Source organism: Panicum virgatum, chromosome 5K (genome assembly GCF_016808335.1).
Source record: "Panicum virgatum strain AP13 chromosome 5K, P.virgatum_v5, whole genome shotgun sequence".
In the NCBI taxonomy this organism is placed as follows: Eukaryota; Viridiplantae; Streptophyta; class Magnoliopsida; order Poales; family Poaceae; genus Panicum; species Panicum virgatum.
In genome coordinates, this window is record NC_053140.1 from 21,009,414 (window position 1) to 21,033,401 (window position 23,988).

The window sequence follows — 23,988 nt, forward strand, 5'->3', positions numbered from 1 at the left end:
TACATTTATATGCAAAGCATGTCACATGGTTCCCAGCAATGTTTTTCATACTTGCTACAATGGAGACCATACTCCACCTACTACCACTACTACAGACTATGTCATTCAACCATCACAATTGATTGGCATGGCAGATTCACTAGATAGGAATTCATTCGCAAAAGAAACTAACAAGCACAAGACTCACAGCAACAGCAACAGCAACACAACTCAGGGAATTGAATCAGATGAAGGATATCAGTCCCCTGACTTGCTGCTTCACACGGAATCAGAGTACTATGATGTTTACTAAAGTAAAAAGATAGATGTACCTGAAATGTGATGGGGAGAGACGTCAACAGTTCAAAAAGCTTATTAACAACACTGGCAACTGCATCTGGATAATGTCTCAAGAAAGGACCCAAAGCATCCAGATAATGACCATGAATAACCGCAAGGTTAGGTTCTGTCCACTTTAAAGAAAGAAGCTGCTGAAGTATGCCTGGTGAAAGCAGAAGGGAACTTAGCACACTGTAGACCCCAATAGTTAGTCAAAAATAAAGTTAGATTGGGTGAAACCTTCGAAAATTTTGTGCAGTTGGGATTTCATCTCCAAATCAGTCTTTCCATAATCAGCTGAGCCATCAAATATAGCACTGACAACTGCTTCAAGCCCCAGCTGAGCCCCTTCCATTGCATCAAGATCCTGGAACCAAAATTCAATGTGCAGAGGTAAACCTTCTTTGACAAAAATGGAAAGAGAAATCATTGAGTGGATGTGGTAAACATATGCTGCTAATCGAACCCGGGGGGATTTAGTTGCTTGATTAGCATCTCCAAAAACAACATTTATTCTCTGGACGATGCTTGCTGCAGCAATCACAGGTCTTTGCGAAGCAATGACTTTAATGAGATCCAACTGCAGGAAGAATCAAAACATACCTGTTAAGTAGTAAATGCATAACAGCTAACTGTATTGTGTACAAAAAGAGGCCAGATAATTATCTATCATTGGTCCTAAAGAGGTTCTGTAAATAGCCTTCTAATTTACTCATAGTTCATACCTATATACCCTCCCAACTGTATACTACACAAAGTTTCACCTCTATGACAGATCACACAGTCAAATTAAAAACTTGCAAGGAAGGAGAACGCAGTAGACAACTACATGTTGTTCACATCAAGGTAAAGAATCACCAATTGAAGGACACAGAAATGTTCTATAGATAACTAGCCACGCTCATTTTATTGCTTTAGCTTCGCATCATGAAACCAAACTCCAAGACAATGGAGATGACAAGGAAAGACAAGCATAACCACAAATAATGTTTGAAGATTAACAAGGACCAAGGAAACTACTTGTAGAAGTCATGAGAAAACAACACATACCAATTTGGTGCGGTAGTTGCAGAAGTCACTTTTCCCCTCAAGCTCTTCGCTCCATAGTTCTAACAACCCGGAAGATGCACTTCCACTGTTCTTGAGCATTCTTTTGAAAGAAACATCCAAAATTGTACTGTATATTTCATCAGTAACAAATAGGGATACCCCTTTCTTCTCCTTTTCTGTTGATAAATCACCAGTCGATGCAGAATTACCAGCAGTAAAATTGTCACCAGAAACACGTGCAACAGATTTAGCTTTCGATGGCTCTCTCAATACCACCTAGGAAAAGTTTGGGTTAACTTCCCTCAAGTTACAAAATTATATGGCATGCATTTCAACTATGAAAACAGAAGTGAGGGCGTATACCAGCCAAAATAATAAAGACTGGAAATGAAGCGCGATCTTGTAATGTTGGTAATACTCCAGCATCTGCAAAGAATTGTAAAAAGTAAGGGACCACATGCTAACACATGGAAATCATCATGTTAGCAAAATTTTAAGACTTGCAAGAATTTCGATAAGCATATCCAACTACTCATGTAGTGATATTACACAGGTTAATGGGCATTGCCCACATGCAAGAGACAAAGAACATCACCGCATTGGTGACCAACCAATATTCAGTGATAACAGGACTTCACAGATGACCTGATATAACCAACCAGAAAGTTTCATCTGATTTTGATTTTAAATTTTTAAAACTTAACGTCCCAACAATAAGAGAGTTACACAAGGGAGGGTTAGCCCAGCTGGCTTAGATGCCAACCTCCGAAAAAGGAGGGCCGGAGTTCGAATCCCGGGCAACGCACCTTGCTGGGAGTGAGGGCGTTGCCGGCTAGGCGTATCGCAGAGAGAGCCTGGCTTCCCACTTAAGGTTCCAAAGAACCTGGGGACTAACCCAGCCTCTAGCCTCTGAAAACTTAACTCCCAACAATAAGAGAGTTACACACGCAAATACAGTAGTCCTGGTGGCAAGATGCTAAGCATGTGTCACAGAGTGGGTTGAATCCCACATCAGCTCCACTTATTTTTACAATTCCACATAAAAAAGGAAAAATAAAGATGGCACATGTGGAATAAAACAAACACCGCCACATAGTGTATGATCTTGCAACTGCAGCAGTAGCACTTTCTTGTCGAACTCAGTTTTGTAGGCTATCTTTATTCTGAAGTTCTAGTTTTGAAATCACATTGAAACAGAAAGAAATAGGCAGTCTTTCACAAAATTTCAACAACCCCAGAGATATTTCTTTTGAATCCCTTGATGCCAACTAGCCCTAGAACAAATAAGGGAAGATGCTGTACAGTAGTACAAGCAATTATTTACTTTTCAAAACGTATGAGAAGTGCATTTGGAAATGCTCACTTGTTTTAAGAACTGGAAAGTTCTAGCTCCATCAGCTAGTATGCATTGCATATTAGAAGATCCCAGAGCAACCATTGTCTCACAAACACACGTTGCGAACTCGTACTCGCTTTCATCAATAGAACTGGGCTGCATGCCAGATCTGGTCAAAAATTGTTGCGAAATGTTCATCAACACCTGGAAGATGTTGCAGATTGCAGCATCATACTCAGCAACTGCCACATCCACAAGTCTTTTTCTGAGACAGAGCACCACACAAACCAAGAACACATCAGAAAAGGGTAAGACTACCAGTGAAATGAACTTTCAGTGAAGTACTTAAAGTCTATCTGTACCTCTGACATATTACTTTAAAAAACTCACAAGCATGGAGGCGAAAATCACTGTAAGATAGCAAGGACCCACATCTGTAAAATGAATAAAATAACCTATGAGACAAGTGATTGAATCCTCTGTTACGCGGATACTCCTAGGAGGTGGCGTATCCGTATCCGATACGTATCGGATACGGATACGCTCCGGATACGCCTCGGATACGATTCTAGCCGTATCCTGAAAAAACGGATACGTATTTGCTTGGATACGCGTATCCGATACTTTTGGGCCAGATGGGATACAGCCCAAAGCAGTAATCAGCCCACCCAAATGCTGTTTTGGTAGTAAGAGATGATACAAAATGATGAACTTGCTGCAATAGAACTGTAGAACTAGATGAGCAGCAACTGAAGAACCTCTTGTGGAATCAGTTGTGCTTTTAGAGAAGGCTAGTTATAGAGGTAATGTTATATGGACATGCAAGTATTGCACATCTGAGTATAGGGGAAGTTACTCAAGAGTAAAATCTCACTTGCTGAATATCTATGTGATATTTATGTGTAATTATTAATTATACTAGCCGTATCCCCGTATCAGTGTTTTTTGGGAAAGTGCGTATCCGATACGTATCGTATCCGATACCTGTACCAGTATCCGTGTAACATAGATTGAATCCCATCAAAAACTTGGGATATCAGATACTCTAGTAAACATACCCGTGAATTAAACCATGTTTGGCTAGATCTGTCACAGGAGCCCATTCAGCATATGCATTGACAGCATTTAGAACTGCTGTCACTGTCCCTGCATGTTGTTTAGCCAAGTCTATTTGCTGCTTTGAGTGCTCACTTAAAGCAGCAACAAAATGTTTCTCAAGTAGCTACAAAATGAGACATTACACAATGCTTATGTTAGTATGTCTTGGGATATTATGAAATTAGGCAAACCAACAGAACTATTGGCGTCTTTTGGACATAGTAAAGGCGTAAAGGCAAACTTACAGAATACAACAGTGGCAGGATTTGTGGCAGTGACTCGGTAAGGCCGCGTAACAGAGATCTCCGTCTATCACCTATTGGTCACAACAAATACTTAACATAACTTCACATAAGAGGAAAAAAGGTTTTCTGTTCTCGTATTTTTATTTTATGGTTCAAACTTGGAATCATTGTAGTTTGAAGGAAGTCTTGGACATAGGTAAGAAACTAAAACAAAAGGAAGGATAGTTACCCTCCAAATCTTCATTATGAACAGTGATATCCTCTGGAAGCCACCTTAGAATCATGGTAACTAACTCAGCCTAGCACAAAAGGATTCCAAAATGCAATTCAACCAGTAAGATGATAGAATAGATTTAAATCTGCGAGGCTGATGGGAAACATTACCTCGATTGGACCACTGTTAGAGAGAGAAACAATAGATGGGAGTAAGGTATTCCACAAAGCAACTCCCTCCCTTCTAACTACCTACAAAGAGAAGATATATGCTAAGGAAAAGGATTTGAAGTACAGGCTTTGTACCTGGATGCATTTAATTGGTTTCAACGGAACGAAAAACAATAAAGCTAAGGTGATAAACCTCTGCTACTAAAGCAGCTGTTTGACTCTTCAAGGCCCACACCTCATGAGGGCCAACAACATCTGATATCAAATTAATGGTCAAATTAGCAAATTCATTCCGCTCAGCAGCACTGAGCTCCTCCCACCTCAATCTCACAAGGTGCTGCAAAGATCAGTAAGAAATCATCAATTCTTCCAGGACAGAGAGTCATGGATGCCAACATAATATAGTTCCACAACAACAACAACAACAACAACAACAACAACATAGCCTTTTTTCCCAAGCAAGTTGGGGTAGGCTAGAGATGAAACCCGAAAGAAATAAGTTCAAGGTTCAGGCACATTGATAGCTAGTCTCCAAGCGCTCCTATCCCAACATAATATAGTTCCACTTCTATAAAAATATGTATGATATGTTCGTGATTAGTACAGCTAAGGGATATGTTTAGTAACGACAATTAGGCCCATGACATTGTTGATGGCAGAATGTGGACCTACTAAGCAGCTGTGTATCCAGCACATAAGCGTAGGAGAGATGCGGATGTTGCAATGGATTTGTGGCCAAACTAGGAACGATCAAGTTTAAATCTTTTTTTCTCGAACGCACAGAAGAACAGTGCATCAATATATTAAGAAGAAAAAGGGGAGAGATCCCCGTGTAGAAAGGTAGAGAGAGATGGGAAACACCGCACACCCTAATCGGAACGGCGACCTTTCATTATATAGCGCCAATATGGCTTGGAGTACAAGATGTACATGCCCAATGGGCCTACACGCCCAATATGGGCCTTGTGTACATATACACAACTATACATGCCTAATACCCCGGAGTGTTACAGATATGAAGGGTCTGTAACCCACCCTAAGAACAAGATAAATACTCTTACAAAAGGAGAAGAACGAAACCAGTAACACTAGACCAAACACTTTAGGTGGCTGGAACAGCTAGGGCGAGGAGGTGAGAAATTCCTCTAGCCCCTGCAGTGGCCCAAGTTTAAATTAAATCAACAATATACGTGATAGAGAAGAGGTGGCAACAAGTGAAACATTGGTTGGGATATTTTGGACATATCCAAGAGAGGCCTGCGGAGGCACCAAAGAAACATCATAAGCCATGATTAATGTGAGAAGAGGAAATGGTTGGCCAAACCTGACACCTGACATGGGAGGAGGCAGTAGAGAGACTTGGAGAAAGATTGGAAGTTGGAATATACCGAAAGAGTGAGCAGTGAGTAGGAGTGCAAAGATTGGAAGTTGGAATATACCAAAAGAGTGAGCAGTGAGTAGGAATGCACGGAAAACAGCAATCCACATGCCCAACATATCACCTAGACTGTCAGTGCCCATTTACCATCACTATTAGTTTATTACTATTACTAATACCTCTTTTTTCCTTTTTTTTACCCCTGCTAAATTTTTTTCTGCTTTTTCTGGTTGCTCATGTTGGGCTCTTTTTTCTTTTTATCCCTGCTAATTTATTTGTTTTCCCTTTTTGTACATTTCAGGTTTCATCTCTATCCTACCACCAGATTTGGAAATAAAATTATTATTGCTGCTGCTTTTGGTTTTGCTCCAATGGTCCTCTGTTATTTTTCCCTCACACTCCACTACTTAGCTGACCATTCCAAATAGGTGTAATGGTGCATGCAGTGAATGAAGAAAAAAAAAAAGAAAATTGGTGCCTATTCCTGTTGTAACCCAGTTAATTAGTGTTAAGCTGACCTGAATTCCAGTTTGTAAACTCTATCTGTGCAAAATTGTAATCTGAGTGATAGACGGAGGGTAAGCTACAGTGTGTACAGTAACTTAGGCAAACAACACTGACGTATGGAAAGAGCACAATACGATGATAGCTACAGATAAGGAAAATAGATTTTCCTGAAAAACTACAATAATCAATGTACATGACAACAAAGATCATATTAATCAATGTAATGAACACCATTACCGTAGTGATCAACATAACATGACCATAATCATCATTTAGCGCTATGATTCAAATATAGCAGAGGTAATAATTAGCAAGGTAAGTAAGAAGTTATGGTTGCCAAATAAGTAGCACAATAGCAATACCAAGAATTTGCAGTACACCATCAGGTATACAATAAAAGGCTAATAAAGTATGTCATTGGAAACTATCGGGAAATATTAGAATATGTTATCTGTAACAGTGAAAGCTAATAATAGCTATGCCCTTCAAAATATTAAAGAAATTTCCAGGATTCCCGTATACACAAGGTCATTTGAGGCTAAACTTGTCATTATACAATTTTTAGAAACTTTTTTGCATCTTCCTGATGTTTTCATTCTCACTTCATACAAGATAGCTTATCACAAAGCAGCCAAACAAAATCAAAGCACAGTGACATGCTCTGTTCCTCTAACACCAACTATATCAATAGCTTGGAAAGAAATGCATGCTAAGGTGTCCACAATTTACTAGAAGCAACAGAAGTTCCTCAAATTTGCTATAGCTCATGGAGCTTTGAGAAATTTGAGAATGGATTTCAATGGAAATAAAAGTGCACCTAAACTAACGCCGCAGCGAAGAACAACTGGAGATTTCAAAAATTAGATGCTACTACTTGCTAAAGCAATCAGCACAATACCGATCGATAAAATCATGACAGAGATAAGGTTCACCTGCAACATCTTGAACCCGTGCAAGCGGATCTCTGATGCCTGATCCTTCTGTACCAAGAGAAATGACGTGCTTGCCAATGCTCGGATGTCTCCGCTCTTAACCTGCAATTAGCAAGCCTTGTCAGCATACCATCCACATTGCATTTCGGAGAAATGGGATATGGGATTTTATTATAGCAGCAGGCATGTGCAAACATAATGGCAACGAACTTTTCTAGTTGGAGCGTCATTTGCCATTGACATTAAATCCAGTGCTGAACAGAAACACAGAAATAATCAAGTAGCAGAACAAAAGGCGCAGTAGTGCCACAACCACTTTAACATTTCGCACATCAAACCACAAAGCCCGTGAAACAACAGTTCATGTATTAGGCAAAAATCCAGCCGGCATCAACCAACCAAGCGCTCGGCATAGCACCGCAGTACCGCACACGAGAGCAAACCAAAAGCAGACACGGGGGGACGAGGCCCATAGGGGATGAGGTGACGGGCGGGGAACGGAGGAGCACGGACCGATTCGAGGTACGCGAAGGCAGCGGCCCGGGCGTCGGGGGAGGAGCGCCAGTCCATCACGGCGGAGATCGCAGCCACCGCCGAGGCAGCTGCCGCAGCGGCGGGGTCGGCCGCCATCTTCGGGCAAATACTGTTTGCGACGGCCGTGGAAGAGCTAGGAGGACGATGCTGCTGCTAGGGTTCGGCGTGGGGCATTGGCGCGCGGCGGCGGAGCCGGCGGGCTGGCTAGGGTTTGGGAGGCGTCGCCGGCGGCGGAGATTGATTCCTCCGCTGGATTGCGTGGGTTTAAGGCGGAGAGTAGGGGGGGAGTGGGTGAAGAAACGTGAGACGAAGGCGGCGGACTTGAGTCGAGAAGAGGGGGAGTAGGGGGCACGGCAAGAAAGGGAAGCGCAGGCGAAAATGGGAAGAATGGGTCGGTGATATGTCGTGGCGGCGGCGGATGTTATTCCTTGCTAAATACCCGTGTCTTTCTTTATTCTTTATGTATTTTTGGCTTATTATTACATTTGACTTTTTTCTGAGTGCAACATAATTAAAATTAGGATAATACTTCGTCCATCATAAATTATAATTTATTTGACTTTTTCACTCTATAATTTTGACCACTCATCTAATTCAATAGTACTCCGTAGGTGGTGACAGTCATATCATCCTTGTAGACTTTCTGCAACATTGGATAGCGCGTCAGTGATTTCATCGGAGCTTGTAAGTTCTTCTCATCCCTTTTACGGATACAAGGCTGATAGTCCAAAATAAGTCAAGTGGAGATCTCATCTAGTCGGGAGAGATCATTAGTTTGTTTCACTTAGCTTAGCTAGTAGAGGATTTTTGGGGGACCTTGATCTCATTTCGTTGTCCTCCAAACAACCACCGCTACGTGTCATTGGATACCACTCTATCATTATGAGAAATTTTCTATTTGGTTCATTCAAAGTCAGGTATTCGTTCCTTAGCCTCTTTTTTTTCAAAACTTTCCTATATGACCTCTTAACTTCAGTTTTTTTCTTTTTCTAGCCCTTCGTTAGTTCCTTTTGAGATTGCCATCACAAATATGGCTCCACTGTCAGATTTGAGATGAAGTGACCAAACTACCCCTAGCCTAAAGAGATTGAGAAGCAGCCAGGCTCGAATCGCTCCTCATCTCGAATCGCCTCCTATATCCAGTGTCCTCCCAAAACCCTAGATCGGGAGTGGATGATGCTTGCTGGTGGGTACGATCCCGATGGGCGGCCGTGGCGCAAGGGACATCGGGATAGCGATGGCCCTGGCAGCTCCGGCCGTGGGCGCGGCAGAGGCCGCCCATGCGGTAGGGGCAGAGGCCGCGCGTCGCCGGCCAGCTCTGCTCCACTTGGGGGCGCGGAGGACCGTGGTTCAGAGGGCAAGGCTGTGGCACCGGTCGGACATGCTGCAGAGGCATGGAGACCCATGGTGCAGGGGGCACAGGGGCGGCGGCGGCTAGCCATGCTGCTCCAGCCGGGGGCACGACGGTGACCACTGATCTGCTGTAGATAGAGGTCAGGCATGGCTGCTGATTCGACATCTGCGGAGGTGCAGCACTAATGGCAGGAAGGGTAAACTTAGTTGCACTTTGTTCTTGCTTACTAGAGATGTAGAAAATAGTTGTATGATGAGATAGTAAGTAGTCATACTCATGCATTAATATGTTGATTTTTGGATCCAAATTCATGTTACTTGCTAGAAATAAAACTGATTGGGAATTGGAAAAAGGCAAGAAATGATGTCCAATGTTTCAGTTTTGAACAGACTATTGATTCAAATTTGACAAATTATAAGGATTTAGTTGAATCAATTGTGAAGAAGTATCCGCCGGGTTATTTTGAAGCTGCTCATGTTCAATACTATGATGCTAATCTTCAAACCTATCCACAAGTGAAATCTGACCAAGAGTTGATGGATATATTTGGAAAACACTATGTGTTCAAGGTTGTGCATTGTGATCCCTCTGAACCATATGAACCAATAAGTGGATGGCATGGAGTCTAAAGGCTACCTAACAGCAACGTAGAACATGATGCAGATGACTACCTTTGCAATCTTGTTGCAGAGAATGATTATGTCATTGTTGATGAGAAGGTCATATACCTAGATGAGGCACCTGTAACGACCTGCCCTGGGCTAACGGCTAAGATCTACTCTGCACGTTGAGTAAATCACACCTGCTAAATAACTCTCTTGCGCTTTCGTCCTCGCTTCGCGCAAAAGGTTGCAACCGGAGTTATTTAGCTTCCCTGGGCCTGGTATTTAAGCTGGTCTGGGTTCATTTCTATTCTCAGTACGGGACTAAACTACCGCCGTGCTACAGTAGCATGTCGCTACAGTAACCCGGCCCAACTGGCATCTGGCCCGTTCTGTTACACCTATCCATATGGTTGCCTGCTGCAATGAAGAGAATGCCAAGGAGTATTATTCTGATGATGACAACGAGGATGTAAGTGATATGGAGATGGAGTCTGAATGTGAAGTAGAGGCTGATGAGGATATATTAGGCCATGAGGCAGATCATACCCCAAATGTAGAGTATGATAAGAAAGACCCACCAATGTCTGTAGGTACCTCATATTCTACCATGAAAGAGTTTAAGTTGGCACTTTCTTAGCATGCCATAAAATATGAATTTCAGTACAATACGGCAAAGAGTGCATCATACAGATTCAGGGCCTATTGTTCAAGGAGCAATGTTATCCTAAATGCTAAACGCTAAACGGTCACCCTTTGTTTAGGGTTTAGTCCATTTAAACGGTGTTTAGACGGAGTTAAATAGCCTAAACGGTTTAACATAGTAGCATTAAAATATACATTATTTATGTAGGTAAATGTCAAATATGCTAGAAAGTCTACATATTTGCACATATAAAAAGTAAGTATTCTACCAAATAATTTTTTTGAAATAAATCTAAATCCCACAACATTTCATATACTTACAATGCTAGTTAGTTCGGTATTGATTATGGTCGTTGTAATCCTCATATTGACTAAATTATGAATTAAATGGTCATTTAGCTCATTTAATCATGTTTAACTCGACTCTATTTAGACGGTTAGATAATTTTTAACGGTTTAAACAGGTTTAAACGGGCCAACTGTTTAATTCACCGTTTAGGGCCTAAACAATACGGGTGACCTCTGTTTACTGTTTAAATGCTGTTTAAATGGACTAAATGGCCGTTTAGGCGAACAGAGTCAAGGAGGGATGAAGACAAGTGCCCATGCAAACTATATGCTTCAAAAACAGATGATAGTGGTACTATAATGGTAATTGTTCAACCTTGCAGCTTTTGTACAATTTTTTTATTATGTTCTCGTAGCTAATTTGTTTAAGTATTCTTTTGTAGGTGAGAATAAACCCTAGTTCTCATTAGTGCTCTAGTACAAAAATGAAGAAGAAGGTGAAAAATGCTAGCAAACATCGGGTATGTGCTAAGGTCAAAGATTGGCTCATTGCTCATGCAACTCTTGGAGCTTCTGAATTGCAAAAGAAACTGAAAGAGCACCACAAGGTGAGCATCTACTACAAAGATTGTATATGGGTAAAGAGCTAGAATTAAGGCAACTTTATGGTGATTATGATAGTAGCTCTGACAATTTATTCAAGTTTAAGGCACAACTAAAAATGCGAAAAGTCCCCGGCGCCTGTGGCGACTCGGGGTTGGTCCCTTTAGAGGCGATCTAGGGTTTCACGTTCCTTCCTCCCTCCCTCTCGTTCCTGACTGGATTTCTCCCTGAGATCTAGTCCTCGAGTACACATCACATCCTCCGTTTGTGTCCAGGTCAAATTTTCCAAGTGGAGCCAGCCGAATCCTGCTAGCCTTGAGTTCGTAACTCTCTGATCTAGATCGCCCTAAGGGGCAGTTGTGGTGGCCATGGAACCAGTGGAGGAGTTGATGAAGCATTTAGATCTGTCGGCGGCGGAGAAGAAATGGATCAAGATCGGAAAAGATGCGATGGTTAGGGCGGGAAGCGTTGATCCAAAGGCGGTGGGTAAAGTTTTTGCCGAGAAGCTGGTGAATGCAGATGGATTAGCACAGGCGTTGGGGAGAATCTGGTGCCCAATCAAAGGGGTGAGATGTAAGGATCTGGGCGACAACCTTTTCCTCTTCACATTCTACCAACACGCTGGGAAGCGAAGGGCTTTGGAAGATGGTCCTTGGATGTTCGGAAAAGATCTGATGGTGATTGTCGATTACGACGAATCAAAACTAGTGGAGGAATTGGAGTTTGCATACATTCCCATTTGGGTCAGAGCTACTAGGTTGCCTTTGGGGATGATGAACAGGATGGTGGGGGAGGCGATCGGGGGTGAGATCGGCGAGTTCTTGGAGATGGAGAGGGAGGACGATGACATAGCTGTGGGAAGATTTCTGCGCATTAAGGTAAAGATAGATATCCGCAAGCCCTTGATGAGAGGAGTAACGCTGAATGTTGGAGAGGATGAGAAGACATTGTGGTGTCCCTTGGTTTATGAATACCTCTCAGATTTCTATTACACATGTGGGCTAATCAGTCATGTTGATAAATCCTGTCGCATGAAGTTACAAAAAGGTGAGGTACAGCAGTTTGGCAAACACCTGCGATACATTCTGGAGAAGAGAAGGCTGTATGAGAATGTGGGGGATCGCTTGAGAGGCTCAAAGAACTCTGGTGGGTGGAGAGCGGGAAGTGGTGGTAGCCGTGGCAGCTTTGGTGGGCAGGGCAGTCGATACTCGAGCGGAGGGGCGGGAAGTGATGCTCCCTCCTGGAGGAAATCGCTAGAGAAGGGAAAGAGGGTGTCCACTGAGAGGAGGAAGGAAGACGATGAAGTGACCAGCCCAGAGAAACCAGGTGGAGATGCTACGGGGGGTGAGCTGTCTAAACGTGTGCTCTTTGTGGAGGCGAGTGGTGGGGCAAATGTTCTTGACAAGGCACAAGAGGGAGATAGGAGTAATGTTCAGGCGGATGGCCCAGTGGTGAAGGGGAAGGAGGTTGTGGTTGCTTCTCAGGTCGAAGGGAACAGTGCCCTACAATCCATGCACGTGGATCAGAATCCGGCAGCTGGAGGTGCGGATGCTGAAACCGGGAAGGAGAAAGGGAAAGGACGTGGAACTTTTAAAAGGATGGAGAGAAATGTGCCGTCCAACAAACAGGAGAAGGAGGGGAAAAAGTTGGGACAGAAGAGGGAACCAGAAGATGTAACCATGGTTGAGGCGGCGGATGGGGAGGAAGGGGAAGCGAGGGCGAGGGAGGAGGGTGCAAAGAAACAAAAGAAAGCGGGACTGGCAGACCAGCCCCGCGAGGCCCAATGAAGATCATAGCGTGGAACTGCCGAGGGTTGGGCAACCGCTCGGCAGTTCGAGGACTTCTGGAGCTCCAGAAGTCGGAAGGTGTGGATATTCTGTTCTTGTCAGAGACGAAGTTGGACAAGCACAGGATGGAGAGATTTCGTTGGATGCTCGGGCTGACGAATATGTTGGTCTGGGAAGGAGAAGGTCAAGGGGTGGGGGATTTGCTGTGTTTTGGCGGAGGGGGGTTGATGTGTCATTGTGGAATATTGCGTAGTACCATATTGACGTGGATGTGAAGGAGGATGACGGTTTCGAATGGAGGTTTACGGGGGTGGACGGTGAATCAAAGGGTGATATGAAATTTCGAACCTGGCAAGAGCTACGTGGCCTAAATGTTCAGCCAGCGAAACCTTGGTTATGCGCTGGGGATTTTAACGAGATCTTGCTATCTCACGAGAAGGAAGGAGGCAGACCACATAGTCAATTGTGTATGGACCGGTTTCGGGAGACACTGGAGCTATCAGTTGCATGATCTGGGATATGAGGGGGATATTTTTACATGGAGGAACCATAACCATGTAGCAGCTGATTACATACGGGAGAGGCTTGATAGAGCAGTGGCAAATGATCTATGGATGATGAGATTCCCAAGCTATCGTGTGATAAATGGCGATCCTAGACATTCAGATCACAGGCCAGTCATAATCACCACAGATCGGCCTATTGTTAAAAGGAGAGGCGCTGGAAGGGGTGGGTTTAAGTTTGAAGCATCATGGTTACAGGAGGAGAAATGCGGCGAAGTGGTGGGGGAGGCATGGAGGAGAGCAATGAATGGGCAACAGAAGAGCGCCCATGATGCCTTGAAAGTGGTGGCGGGGGACCTGTCTGACTGGAGTCAGAATATACTGGGGGATTTGGAGAAAAGAATAAAAAAGGTGAAAAAAGAACTGGAGGTATGCAGGAGGATGGCCATTGGTCGTGATCAGGTGGCGAGGGAGGAAGTGCTCATATTCAAACTAGAACGTTTGGAGAACCAGGTGGATATGTATTGGAGACAGCGTGCTTATGTGAGGTGGTTGCAGGAGGGAGATCGCAACACCTCCTTTTTCCATGCTGTCTGCAAGGAAAGGCGGAGGAGGAATATAATTGGGAGACTGAGAAAGGAGGATGGAACTTGGGTGGAAGGAGAGGAGGAGAAGAGAATTTTTATTGCTAACTATTTTATGGATCTTTTCAGGACAACTGGCGGCCAGGTGTCACAGCAAATCCTTAATACTGTTGATACCAAAGTCACTGACTTAATGCATGATGGTCTACTGAAGGAATTCATAGCTGATGAAATCCGGGTGGCTCTGGACAACATTGGTGATCTTAAGGCTCCGGGACCTGATGGAATGCCTGCAGTTTTCTACAAGAAATTTTGGGACACGGTTGGTGATCAGGTGGTGCATGAGGTGCTGGGAGTTTTGAATGGAGGTCCGATCCCTGCGGAGTGGAATGAAACCACAATTGTACTCATCCCGAAGGTTAATAAACCAGAACAGGTGAAAGATCTCAGACCGATTAGATTATGTAATGTCCTCTATAAGCTTGTATCTAAGGTGCTGGCAAATAGACTGAAGCAAATACTACCGGATATTATCTCCCCGGCGCAGAGTGCTTTTGTGCCAGGAAGGTTGATTTCTGATAATATTCTGGTTGCCTGTGAGCTCACTCATTTTATGAAACATAAGGAAAAAGGAAAGGAGGGCTATGCAGCGGTGAAACTTGATATGAGTAAAGCTTATGACCAAGTAGAGTGGTCTTTCCTCCATGCTATTATGACTAAAATGGGGTTCAGGAGTAGATGGATTGATCTCATTATGAACTGTGTTACAACAGTTAGCTATCGAATTAGAGTGAATGGAGAATTAAGTGAAATGTTTAAACCTGAGAGGGGTTTAAGACAGGGTGATCCACTGTCACCCTACCTTTTCCTGCTCTGTGCCGAAGGGTTTTCAGCATTACTAAGTCAAGCTGAGCAGAATGGAAGGCTGCAAGGTGTAAAGGTGTGCTAGAGGGCTCCGAGTGTGTCACATCTGCTATTTGCGGATGATTCTCTGATTTTGTTCCGAGCAAATGGGAGTGATGCACAACACGTACAAGGTATCCTAGATTTGTATGAGGAGTGCTCTGGCCAAATGATAAACAAGGAAAAGTCAGCGATCATGTTCAGCCCGAATACTAGAAGTGATGTGAGAGAATCTGTGATGCGAGCATTGTCCATCAGGAAAGAAACAATGAATGAGAGATACTTGGGCTTACCGGTGTATGTGGGAAGTAATAAGAGTAAGGTGTTTGCATATCTGAAAGAACGTATTTGGTCTCGCATTCAAGGTTGGAAGGAGAAAATGCTTTCACGGGTCGGGAAGGAGATATTAATTAAGGCTGTTGCCCAGGCAATTCCAACCTTCGCAATGGGTTGTTTTGATATTACAAAAGAAATTTGCAATCAGATTAGCACACTGATTTGCAGGTATTGGTGGAGTAATCAGGATAAGGAGAAAAAGATACATTGGATACGATGGGAGAAATTAACTGAGCCAAAAGGGAATGGAGGATTAGGATTCAGGGATATACACACATTTAATTTGGCTATGTTGGCAAAACAAAGCTGGAGATTCTTGTTAAACCCAGACTCTTTATGTGCATGGGTCCTTGGGGCTAAATATTTCCTTGGTGGAGATGTCCTTGCAGCTAGACCCTGTAGGAATATGTCATACACCTGGAGGAGTATCTTGAGAGGTGTAGAAGTTTTGAAGAGAGGAGTAATATGGAGAGTAGGTGATGGAAGAAGGATTAGAATTTGGGACGATCCCTGGATCCCTTGGGATTGGACCAGGAAACCAGTAACACCACGTATGAGAAACATTTTGGTCCATGTGGATGAGCTAATTGATCCAAACACAGGACAGTGGGATGAACAGCTGATACGACAAACTTTTTGGCCACAAGATGTGGATTTGATCCTCTCTATTCCGGTGCATGTGGAAACGGAGGATGTGGTAGCATGGCACTATGACTCAAAGGGCTTGTTCACTCTCCGGTCAGCGTATAAGGTGCAGCGAGCATATGAGAAACGTACAAGTAAGAAAGGTGAAGCCTCCTCGTCCTGTGCTGGTGCTGATATGGATAAACTCTTGTGGAAGAAATTGTGGAAATTAAACTGCCCAGGAAAAATAAAACATCACTTATGGTGCATGGATCATAATAGCCTGGCAGTCCGAAAGGAACTATCACGCAGAGGGATGGATTTGGACACTAAGTGTGTCATGTGCAGCCGATATGATGAGGATGGTGCACATCTTTTCTTCAAATGTAAGTGTGTCAAACATGTATGGGCAGCATTAGGGCTGGAACATCACGTAGCATTCTGTCAGAAAAGATGTCACCATTGGATGTGGTGAAATACACCTTACAGATCAAAGAAGAGGCGCAAATGTGTGTTGTGACCTTTATGTGGCTATGGTGGCAAGAAAGACACCGGGTTCATGAAGGTGAGCGGAGGAGATCAGTGGATGAGTTAGCTTTCCTATGCAAACAATATGCTGCTGAATATCTAGATATGTGCAAGTCAAACTCAGCGCCTACGGGCGGTAACAAGGCTGCTTGGAAAAGGCTTGACCCGGGCTGGGTGAAGGTCAATTTGGATGGTGCATTCTCGGAAACCATAGGAGAAGGAGGTTGGGGTGCGGTGATCAGGGATGAGGAGGGGGAGGTTGTGGAGGCAGCCGCGGGGAAATTAACAAGGCTAATGGACGCTTTCCAGTCGGAGTTAGAAGCTTGCTTAGCTGGTGTTATGCTAGCAAGCGAGAGAGGTTGTGGACGGATTATGGTTGAAACTGATTCCCTGGTGGTGTGGCAAACCACGGCCGGGTGGCGGAATGCACCCGCCTAAGCCCAGAGGGTGAGTACTCGTGGGTTAGCTAGGACTAGTTCGATCTCCTAGAAGAACACGATGAACACAGCCGGTTTAGAGTGGTTCGGGCCGCCGGAGCGTAATACCCTACGTACACTGTGTGTTGTATTGCTTGAGTCTGAGTGAACTTGAGAGCCCGTGTGTGTCTGAGGATTTGTGTTCTAGCGGGCGTGCTCTCCATTTTATATGTCCAAGGGGAGCACGTACACTGAGCGAGGCCCCGACATGTGGACCCGGTGATGTATTATAAACTACACTTTGGCCTTCAATGCTTCAGATCCGGAGATCTTGTCATCGGCTTCCGTGCGTAGCTTCTGACCAGGGATGGTCTTGAGCTTACCTGTCAGAGTAGAGTCTAGCCTCTGTAGCCACGCGTCGAGGTCATGATGAAGCGCCGAACTACTGACACAGTCCACTGTAGCAGCGTGCACTGTTGCTCCAGTCAGTAGCTGGTCATCATGACTCGTCGCCCATGCGCACAGCGCTGAGTCTTTAATGCTTGTCTTGGTAACTGACGAGCCACCTCGGTAACTAGCGATCCACAGTGTGGACTGACAAAAGATGCCCCGTGCCCAGAGGCAGCAGATGTAACGACCCGGCCCGGAATAACGGCTAAGATCTACTCTTCAAGTTGAGTAAACCACACCTACTAATTAATCCTCTTGCGCTTTCGTCCTCGCTTCGCGCGAAAATGATTGATCCGGAATTGATTAGCTTCCCGTGACTCGGTATTTAAATTGGTCTGGCTCTCAATCGGTTTTCAGTATGGCACAATTCCCGCGGGTGAACAGTGCTGCGACGCTACAGTAACCCGACGAGCTACAGTACTCGAGCTACAGTAACCGACATCAGGCCCGGCCCGATTCGTCTGCAGTACCCGAGCTACAGTACCGTCCCGACACTGTTCCCATGGGCTGTTACAATCATCCCCCCTTAGGACTCGACGTCCCCGTCGAGTACCAGACCAACCTAAATACCAGGATCTCCTCTCTTAGCCACGTCCCATACGTCTAGTGCTAACGGTCCCATGTGTCACGTCCGTGCGTCCAGTGCCAACGGTCCCTGTGCGACATCCGTGCCTCGCACGCGCCCGTCCACATGCCTTGGCATCTGCGCCCCCACGCGCCCGTGCTCATGCCCGTGCACTTCTGCCCGTATGTGGCGTGAAACCGCGAGAGTCGGCTCTGATACCACTGTAACGACCCGGCCCGGAATAACGGCTAAGATCTACTCCTCAAGTTGAGTAAACCACACCTACTAATTAATCCTCTTGCACTTTCGTCCTCGCTTCGCGCAAAAAGGATCGATCCGGAATTAATTAGCTTCCCGTGACTCGGTATTTAAATTGGTCTGGCTCTCAATCGGTTTTCAGTATGGCACAATTCCCGCGGGTGAACAGTGCTGCGACGCTACAGTAACCCAACGAGCTACAATACTCGAGCTACAGTAACCGACATCAGGCCCGGCCCGATTCGGCTACAGTACCCGAGCTACAATACCCCCGTCTGCTACAGTACCGGCCCGACACTGTTCCCATGGGCTGTTACAGCAGAGCCCGCCTCAACCACTCGCACTTAATGCGGGTGGGGGAGGGAGCTTCCAGCGGAAGGCTTGCGCCCGCGCCCGCGTCTGCGTGACACGTGGCGGCTCCGGACCCCTCCCGAGCAGCTAGCTGAGCCAAGAGCTCACGGGGGTCCGGATAGGCACATGGAGGTCCCGGACCCATCTGCGGGAGTCCGGATGGCACGTGGAGGTCCCAGACCCACATGTGGGGGTCCGGGTCCGCGCTCACAGGTGCTGAGCATTTCCACCTCTGGGACACGTGGTGACACCGGACCCGTCCCCGAGCGGGAAGCGGGTCCGGGACCGTTGGTCCGGTGAGATGGAGTCGGACCCCAGGTGTCCGGCTGCTCAGCTCCTTAGGGCGTAGTTACGGATAACTACGCGAGTCTTGGCACAGTAGGAGTGGGTACCCCAGCTGCAGGGTACCGATAGAGGCCCCCGGGCCCGCCTCGGGAGAGGCAACGAACCCGCAAGTGGGGCCACTACTGTGAGCAACTAGGCTGCTTCTGGCGCCCAGCGGTGCGCGCCACTAGGGTCTTGTCCTGCGTCGTCCATCCTTTGGGTCACCTGCTGCATCATCACATTTGGACCTGTACATGACTCAAGGTAGATGTTTAGTAGTGTGCCCACGGGTCCCAAATCCTGTTGGCTGTAATCCTTTGAGATAGACAGCTAGGTTCAGTGAACGAAGCTCAAGGGGCCGCCTTTAGGTTAAGAGAAAGTCCGGACCTCCAGGTTCCTAGTCCTAGGTACTACGGCACTCATTCACAGGAGGTGGCGCGTGCAGGCTTAGGGTACGGAACCAGGCTAAGCGGCTACACGGCTCCGGACCTCCCAGGAGAATGAGTGCGCTTCCCTGAACCTGCAGGTTCCCAGGGGTCCGAACCCCTCTCTTCCATGAGGGGTCTCGAGCTAAGTCACTAACTAGCCAACTCAATTCGGACTACAATCACCGCACAAGAGTAAGAAGCCACGTGGGGATTAGCGCAAACAGAATGCGTAGATTGAAATTGGAATATAACATCCTTAGAGGCGAACTGAGAATAAACTTTTCCTTTATAACTAGATGTACATGAGATGTGCGATGTAAGCCAGAACACGGGTTTATGAGGCCGGAGCTGTCCGGACCTCCGGCCCCCCAGTCTTAGATACTACGGTACTCGCCCTATGGAGGTAGAGCATGCAGGCTTAGGGTACGGAACCAGGCTAAGCGGCTACACGGCTCCGGACCTCCCCGGAGGGTGAGTACGCTTCCCTGAACCTAGTTCGCAGAGGTCCGGACCCCTCCACGGGGGGGCTCACCGGACTGGACCACACGGAAGTACTACCTAGTGACAAAGGAAAATGTTTTATTCCCTACTGGGCCTCTAAGGGTAGGACTTACAGAGATGTAGAGTCGGGGGTGCGACCGGAGTCGGCTTTCCGCCGGAGAGAGCCACCAGAGTTGGCTTTGTGCGACCGGAGTGGGCTTTCCGCCGAAGCGGGCTTGGTGCGACCGGAGTCGGCTTTCCGCCGGAGCGGGCTTGGTGCGACCGGAGTCGTCTTTCCGCCGGAGCGGGCTTGGTGCGACCGGAGTCGGCTTTCCGCCGGAGCGGGCTTTCTCACATGAGTGAGGTATGCTGCGAGCTGGGGTTTGTCGCTCCTCCGCTCGCAGCTTGTGAGGGGGCCCTTGACGGGAGCCCTGACTATTGCCGACGTGCAGCGCGCGCCGCTGCCGACGGTGGCTGCTCCACGGGCACGGTTGCCCCTGGCGCAGGAAGGCGAGAGGCGTGTGGCGCGGATGACGCCACACCCTCCGTCATCTCCACATCGTCGTCGTGGTGGGAGTGCTCAACCACCCGAGCCATGGAAATGGGCAAGAGATGAGCTACAACTAGCTAAAGCCCCCCTACCTGGCGCGCCAAATGTCGTGGTGTGGCAAACCACGGCCGGGTGGCGGAATGCACCCGCCTAAGCCCAAAGGGTGAGTGCTCGGGGGTTAGCTAGGACTAGTTCGATGTCCTGGAAGAACATGATGAACACAGCCGGTTTAAAGTGGTTCGAGCCGCCGGAGCGTAATACCCTACGTCCACTGTCTGCTGTATTGCTTGAGTCTGAGTGAACTTGAGAGCCCGTGTGTGTCTGAGGATCTGTGTTTTAGCGGGCGTGCTCTCCCTTTTATATGTCCAAGGGGAGCACGTACACTGAGCGGGGCCCCGACATGTGGACCCGGTGATGTATTATAAACTACACTTTGGCCTTCAATGCCTCAGATCCGAAGATCTTGTCGTCGGCTTCCGTGCGTAGCTTCTGACCAGGGATGGTCTTGAGCTTACCTGTCAGAGTAGAGTCTAGCCTCTGCAGCCGCGCATCGAGGTCATGATGAAGCGCTGAACTACTGACTCAGTCCACTGTAGCAGCATGCACTGTTGCTCCAGTCAGTAGCTGGTCATCATGACTCGTCGTTCATGTGCACGACGCTGAATCTTTAATGCTTGTCTTGGTAACTGACGAGCCGCCTCGGTAACTAGCGATCCACAGTGTGGACTGACAAAAGCTGCCCCGTGCCCAGAGGCAGCAGAGCCCGCCTCAACCACTCGCACTTAATGCGGGTGGGGGTGGGAGCTTCCAGCGGAAGGCTTGCGCCCGCGCCAGCGTCTGCGTGACACGTGGCGGCTCCGGACCCCTCCCGAGCAGCTAGCTGAGCCAAGAGCTCACGGGAGTCCGGATAGGCACATGGAGGTCCCGGACCCATCTGCGGGAGTCCGGATGGTACGTGGAGGTCCCGGACCCACCTGTGGGGGTCTAGGTCCGCGCTCACAGGTGCTGAGCATTTCCACCTCTGGGACACGTGGTGACACCGGACCCGTCCCCGAGCGGGAAGCGGGTCCGGGACCGTTGGTCCGGTGAGATGGAGTCGGACTCCAGGGGTCCGGCTGCTCAGCTCCTTAGGGCGTAGTTACGGATAACTACGTGAGTCTTAGCACAGTAGGAGTGGGTACCCCAGCTGCAGGGTACCGACAAACAAGCCTTGAAGAACTCGACACATCGACTAGCGGCCACGGGTGGCTTGATATGTAAGATTCAAAGCATGCTAGCTTCGGAGTTTAGTGAAATTCACATAGATTATGTCCCTAGATCCTGTAATAAGGTTGCTCATGCCCTAGCGGCAATTGGTTGTAAGTGTCCTCAAGGTGCTGGACTCCGTTGGGAGAGCACCCCAACTCTTGTTGAGGACCTAGTGGCCAGCGATCGTGCTGCGTCCCTACGTTAATGGAAAGCATTTTCCACCCAAAAAAAAAGTTTAAGGCACAACTTGAGAGCACATGCCCTACAAAGCATAGTATTGATTGACCATCATACAATAAATGGGAAGATCTGATTTAGAAGGATTTTATTTGTCTTGAAACCTTACATTCTTTTAGTGGATGCAGGCCATACTTAGCTATCGATAGCACTTTTCTTACCGGCAAGTTCAAGGTAGCTATAGACAGCACTTTTCTTACCGGCAAGTTCAAGAGGCAGCTTGCTAGTGCTTCAGTTGTAGATGGTCATAATTGGTTGTATCCTGACTGCTTTGGAGTTTTCAATTCAGAGATAAATGAGAATTGGATCTGGTTCATGCAGCAGCTTAGACATGCTACAGGATCACCTAGGGGTCTAGCTATATGCACTGATTGTGGGCAGGCAGTGATGACAGGGGTAGGTGAAGTGTTCCCAGAGACAGAACATTGAGAATGCATGTTTCACCTAGTGTCTAATTTCAAAAATGGTTTTTAATGAACATCTTTTTGGCAGCAGTATACTCATGGAATCCTTATTTGTTTGGGAAACATTGGGCTAGAATGAAATCAACAAAGTCAGATGCAACTGATTATCTAAGGAAGTGTCACACAAGGTTGTGGACCATGAGTCAATTCTCCACCATTTGCAAGGTGGATTATGTAACCAACAACTTGGCAAAGTGCTTCAACAATTAGATTAAGCACCACAAGTCTTTGAACTTGGATGAGTTAATGGATAAGATTAGGCAAATATTAATGATCAAGTGGAACCAAAGGAGAATGGATAAGATTAGGCAAATGTTAATGATCAAGTGGAACCAAAGGAGAAAGATATCCAGGATGCTAGTTGGAACAGTTATGCCCCACATAATTAAGAACTTGAATGAAAAGAGTAGAGAATTAAACTTAGAGGTGGTAGAATGCTCAGAGGAAGTTGCAGAAGTTGCTGTTTTTGGAGGTAGTGGCTTTAGTTTTGTTGTCAATTTGAAGGAGAGGGCATATTCTTGTAGACAATAGCAAGTTTCTGGCATTCCTTGCAAACATGTAATTGCATTTATCACCTCACTTAGCAATACCTCTCTAGAGAATCATGTCGACCATTATTACTCCATTGAAAAAATTAAATATGCTTATGCCCAACTAATTCTTGCTATGGATGACAAAAGACAATGGCCTCCATCTAGCCATGGATGTTTCATGCATCCACCTCTATTGAAAGCCACAACTGGTAGGCCTAAAACTGAGAGCCACAAAGGTTGCACCGAGAAGAAAAGAAAAGGTGGAAAGGACAAGTGTCCAATTTGTAAAGATTTTGGCCATCATTGGCCCAACTGCAAAAGGGGTAACCCAGACGATATTGCTGCTACGAAGGAAGTGAGGTAATAAAATGTTGCCGGTTTTTTACTCATTATTACTCCATATTTTTATCAGAAACAATCTCTTAGTTACGTTACCATCATTGTTCATGCCCATGTAGAGGACCACTAAAAAAGAAGGCAAAGAAAACCAAGACAGCTCAATCATTAATTGTGCCTTGGGAAGGTTAAGCCTCTGCAGCCTCTATGTCTTTTCCACCTAGATGAGCAATTTCATAACTAAATGTGGTGAACAAATCCGCTTATGTTTCAACTCTAAACATCTTTCTTTCATGATACTAGCCAAAACTTAGATACTACAACCAATGATATTTTACTTTTTTCACTAATTTCTGTCTTTTATAACATAGGCAAAAGCATGGAGGTTACCAGTAAGAAAAGGGGAAAGCATGCCAATTCTAATTCTTCAGGAAAAAAGAGGTAACAAAGGCTGGTTTTTGACTAAAATCGCAGTAATCTTAAACATATTGATGTTGCCTATAAATTATATAATGCTGCCTCTAACAGGTCAGGATCTGGCTCAAATCAACCCGAGCCTCTTTCAATTGAGTTTCCTAGAATTGAAGTGCAATCAGTTGTCAATGCAAAGGCCAGAGCAAAGGCCAAGCCAAAGGCAAAACAAAATGCTAAAAAGAAAACAAATATTCCTATGCAGCCACTTGATAGGCAATGGGCACAAGAAGTAAAAGAAGGCTTAGTTTGTGATGGATCTCTTGCAATATTGAACAATATACATATGTGAACTTTACCTATTTGGGATTCGAATGTATTTGTCATGATATACCTCT

The 23,988-nt window shown here is 46.0% G+C and overlaps 1 protein-coding gene across 1 annotated transcript in view; it reads right to left on the bottom strand.

The window, feature by feature from the left end:
• Nucleotides 1–8,168, bottom strand: part of LOC120706903 (protein HASTY 1-like) — a 30,490-nt gene extending 22,322 nt beyond the window's left edge. The window contains exons 1-14 of the mRNA XM_039991651.1: nt 7,762–8,168; nt 7,249–7,350; nt 4,625–4,768; nt 4,432–4,512; nt 4,277–4,346; nt 4,048–4,118; nt 3,763–3,926; nt 3,067–3,138; nt 2,732–2,969; nt 1,732–1,794; nt 1,369–1,644; nt 785–898; nt 559–685; nt 312–481 (exon numbers count right to left, since the gene is read on the bottom strand). Coding sequence (XP_039847585.1) covers nt 312–481; nt 559–685; nt 785–898; nt 1,369–1,644; nt 1,732–1,794; nt 2,732–2,969; nt 3,067–3,138; nt 3,763–3,926; nt 4,048–4,118; nt 4,277–4,346; nt 4,432–4,512; nt 4,625–4,768; nt 7,249–7,350; nt 7,762–7,878 — 1,809 coding nt within the window. The 5' untranslated portion in view covers nt 7,879–8,168. The remainder of the gene's footprint in view (nt 1–311; nt 482–558; nt 686–784; nt 899–1,368; nt 1,645–1,731; nt 1,795–2,731; nt 2,970–3,066; nt 3,139–3,762; nt 3,927–4,047; nt 4,119–4,276; nt 4,347–4,431; nt 4,513–4,624; nt 4,769–7,248; nt 7,351–7,761) is intronic.
• Between the last annotated feature and the right edge of the window lie 15,820 nt (nt 8,169–23,988).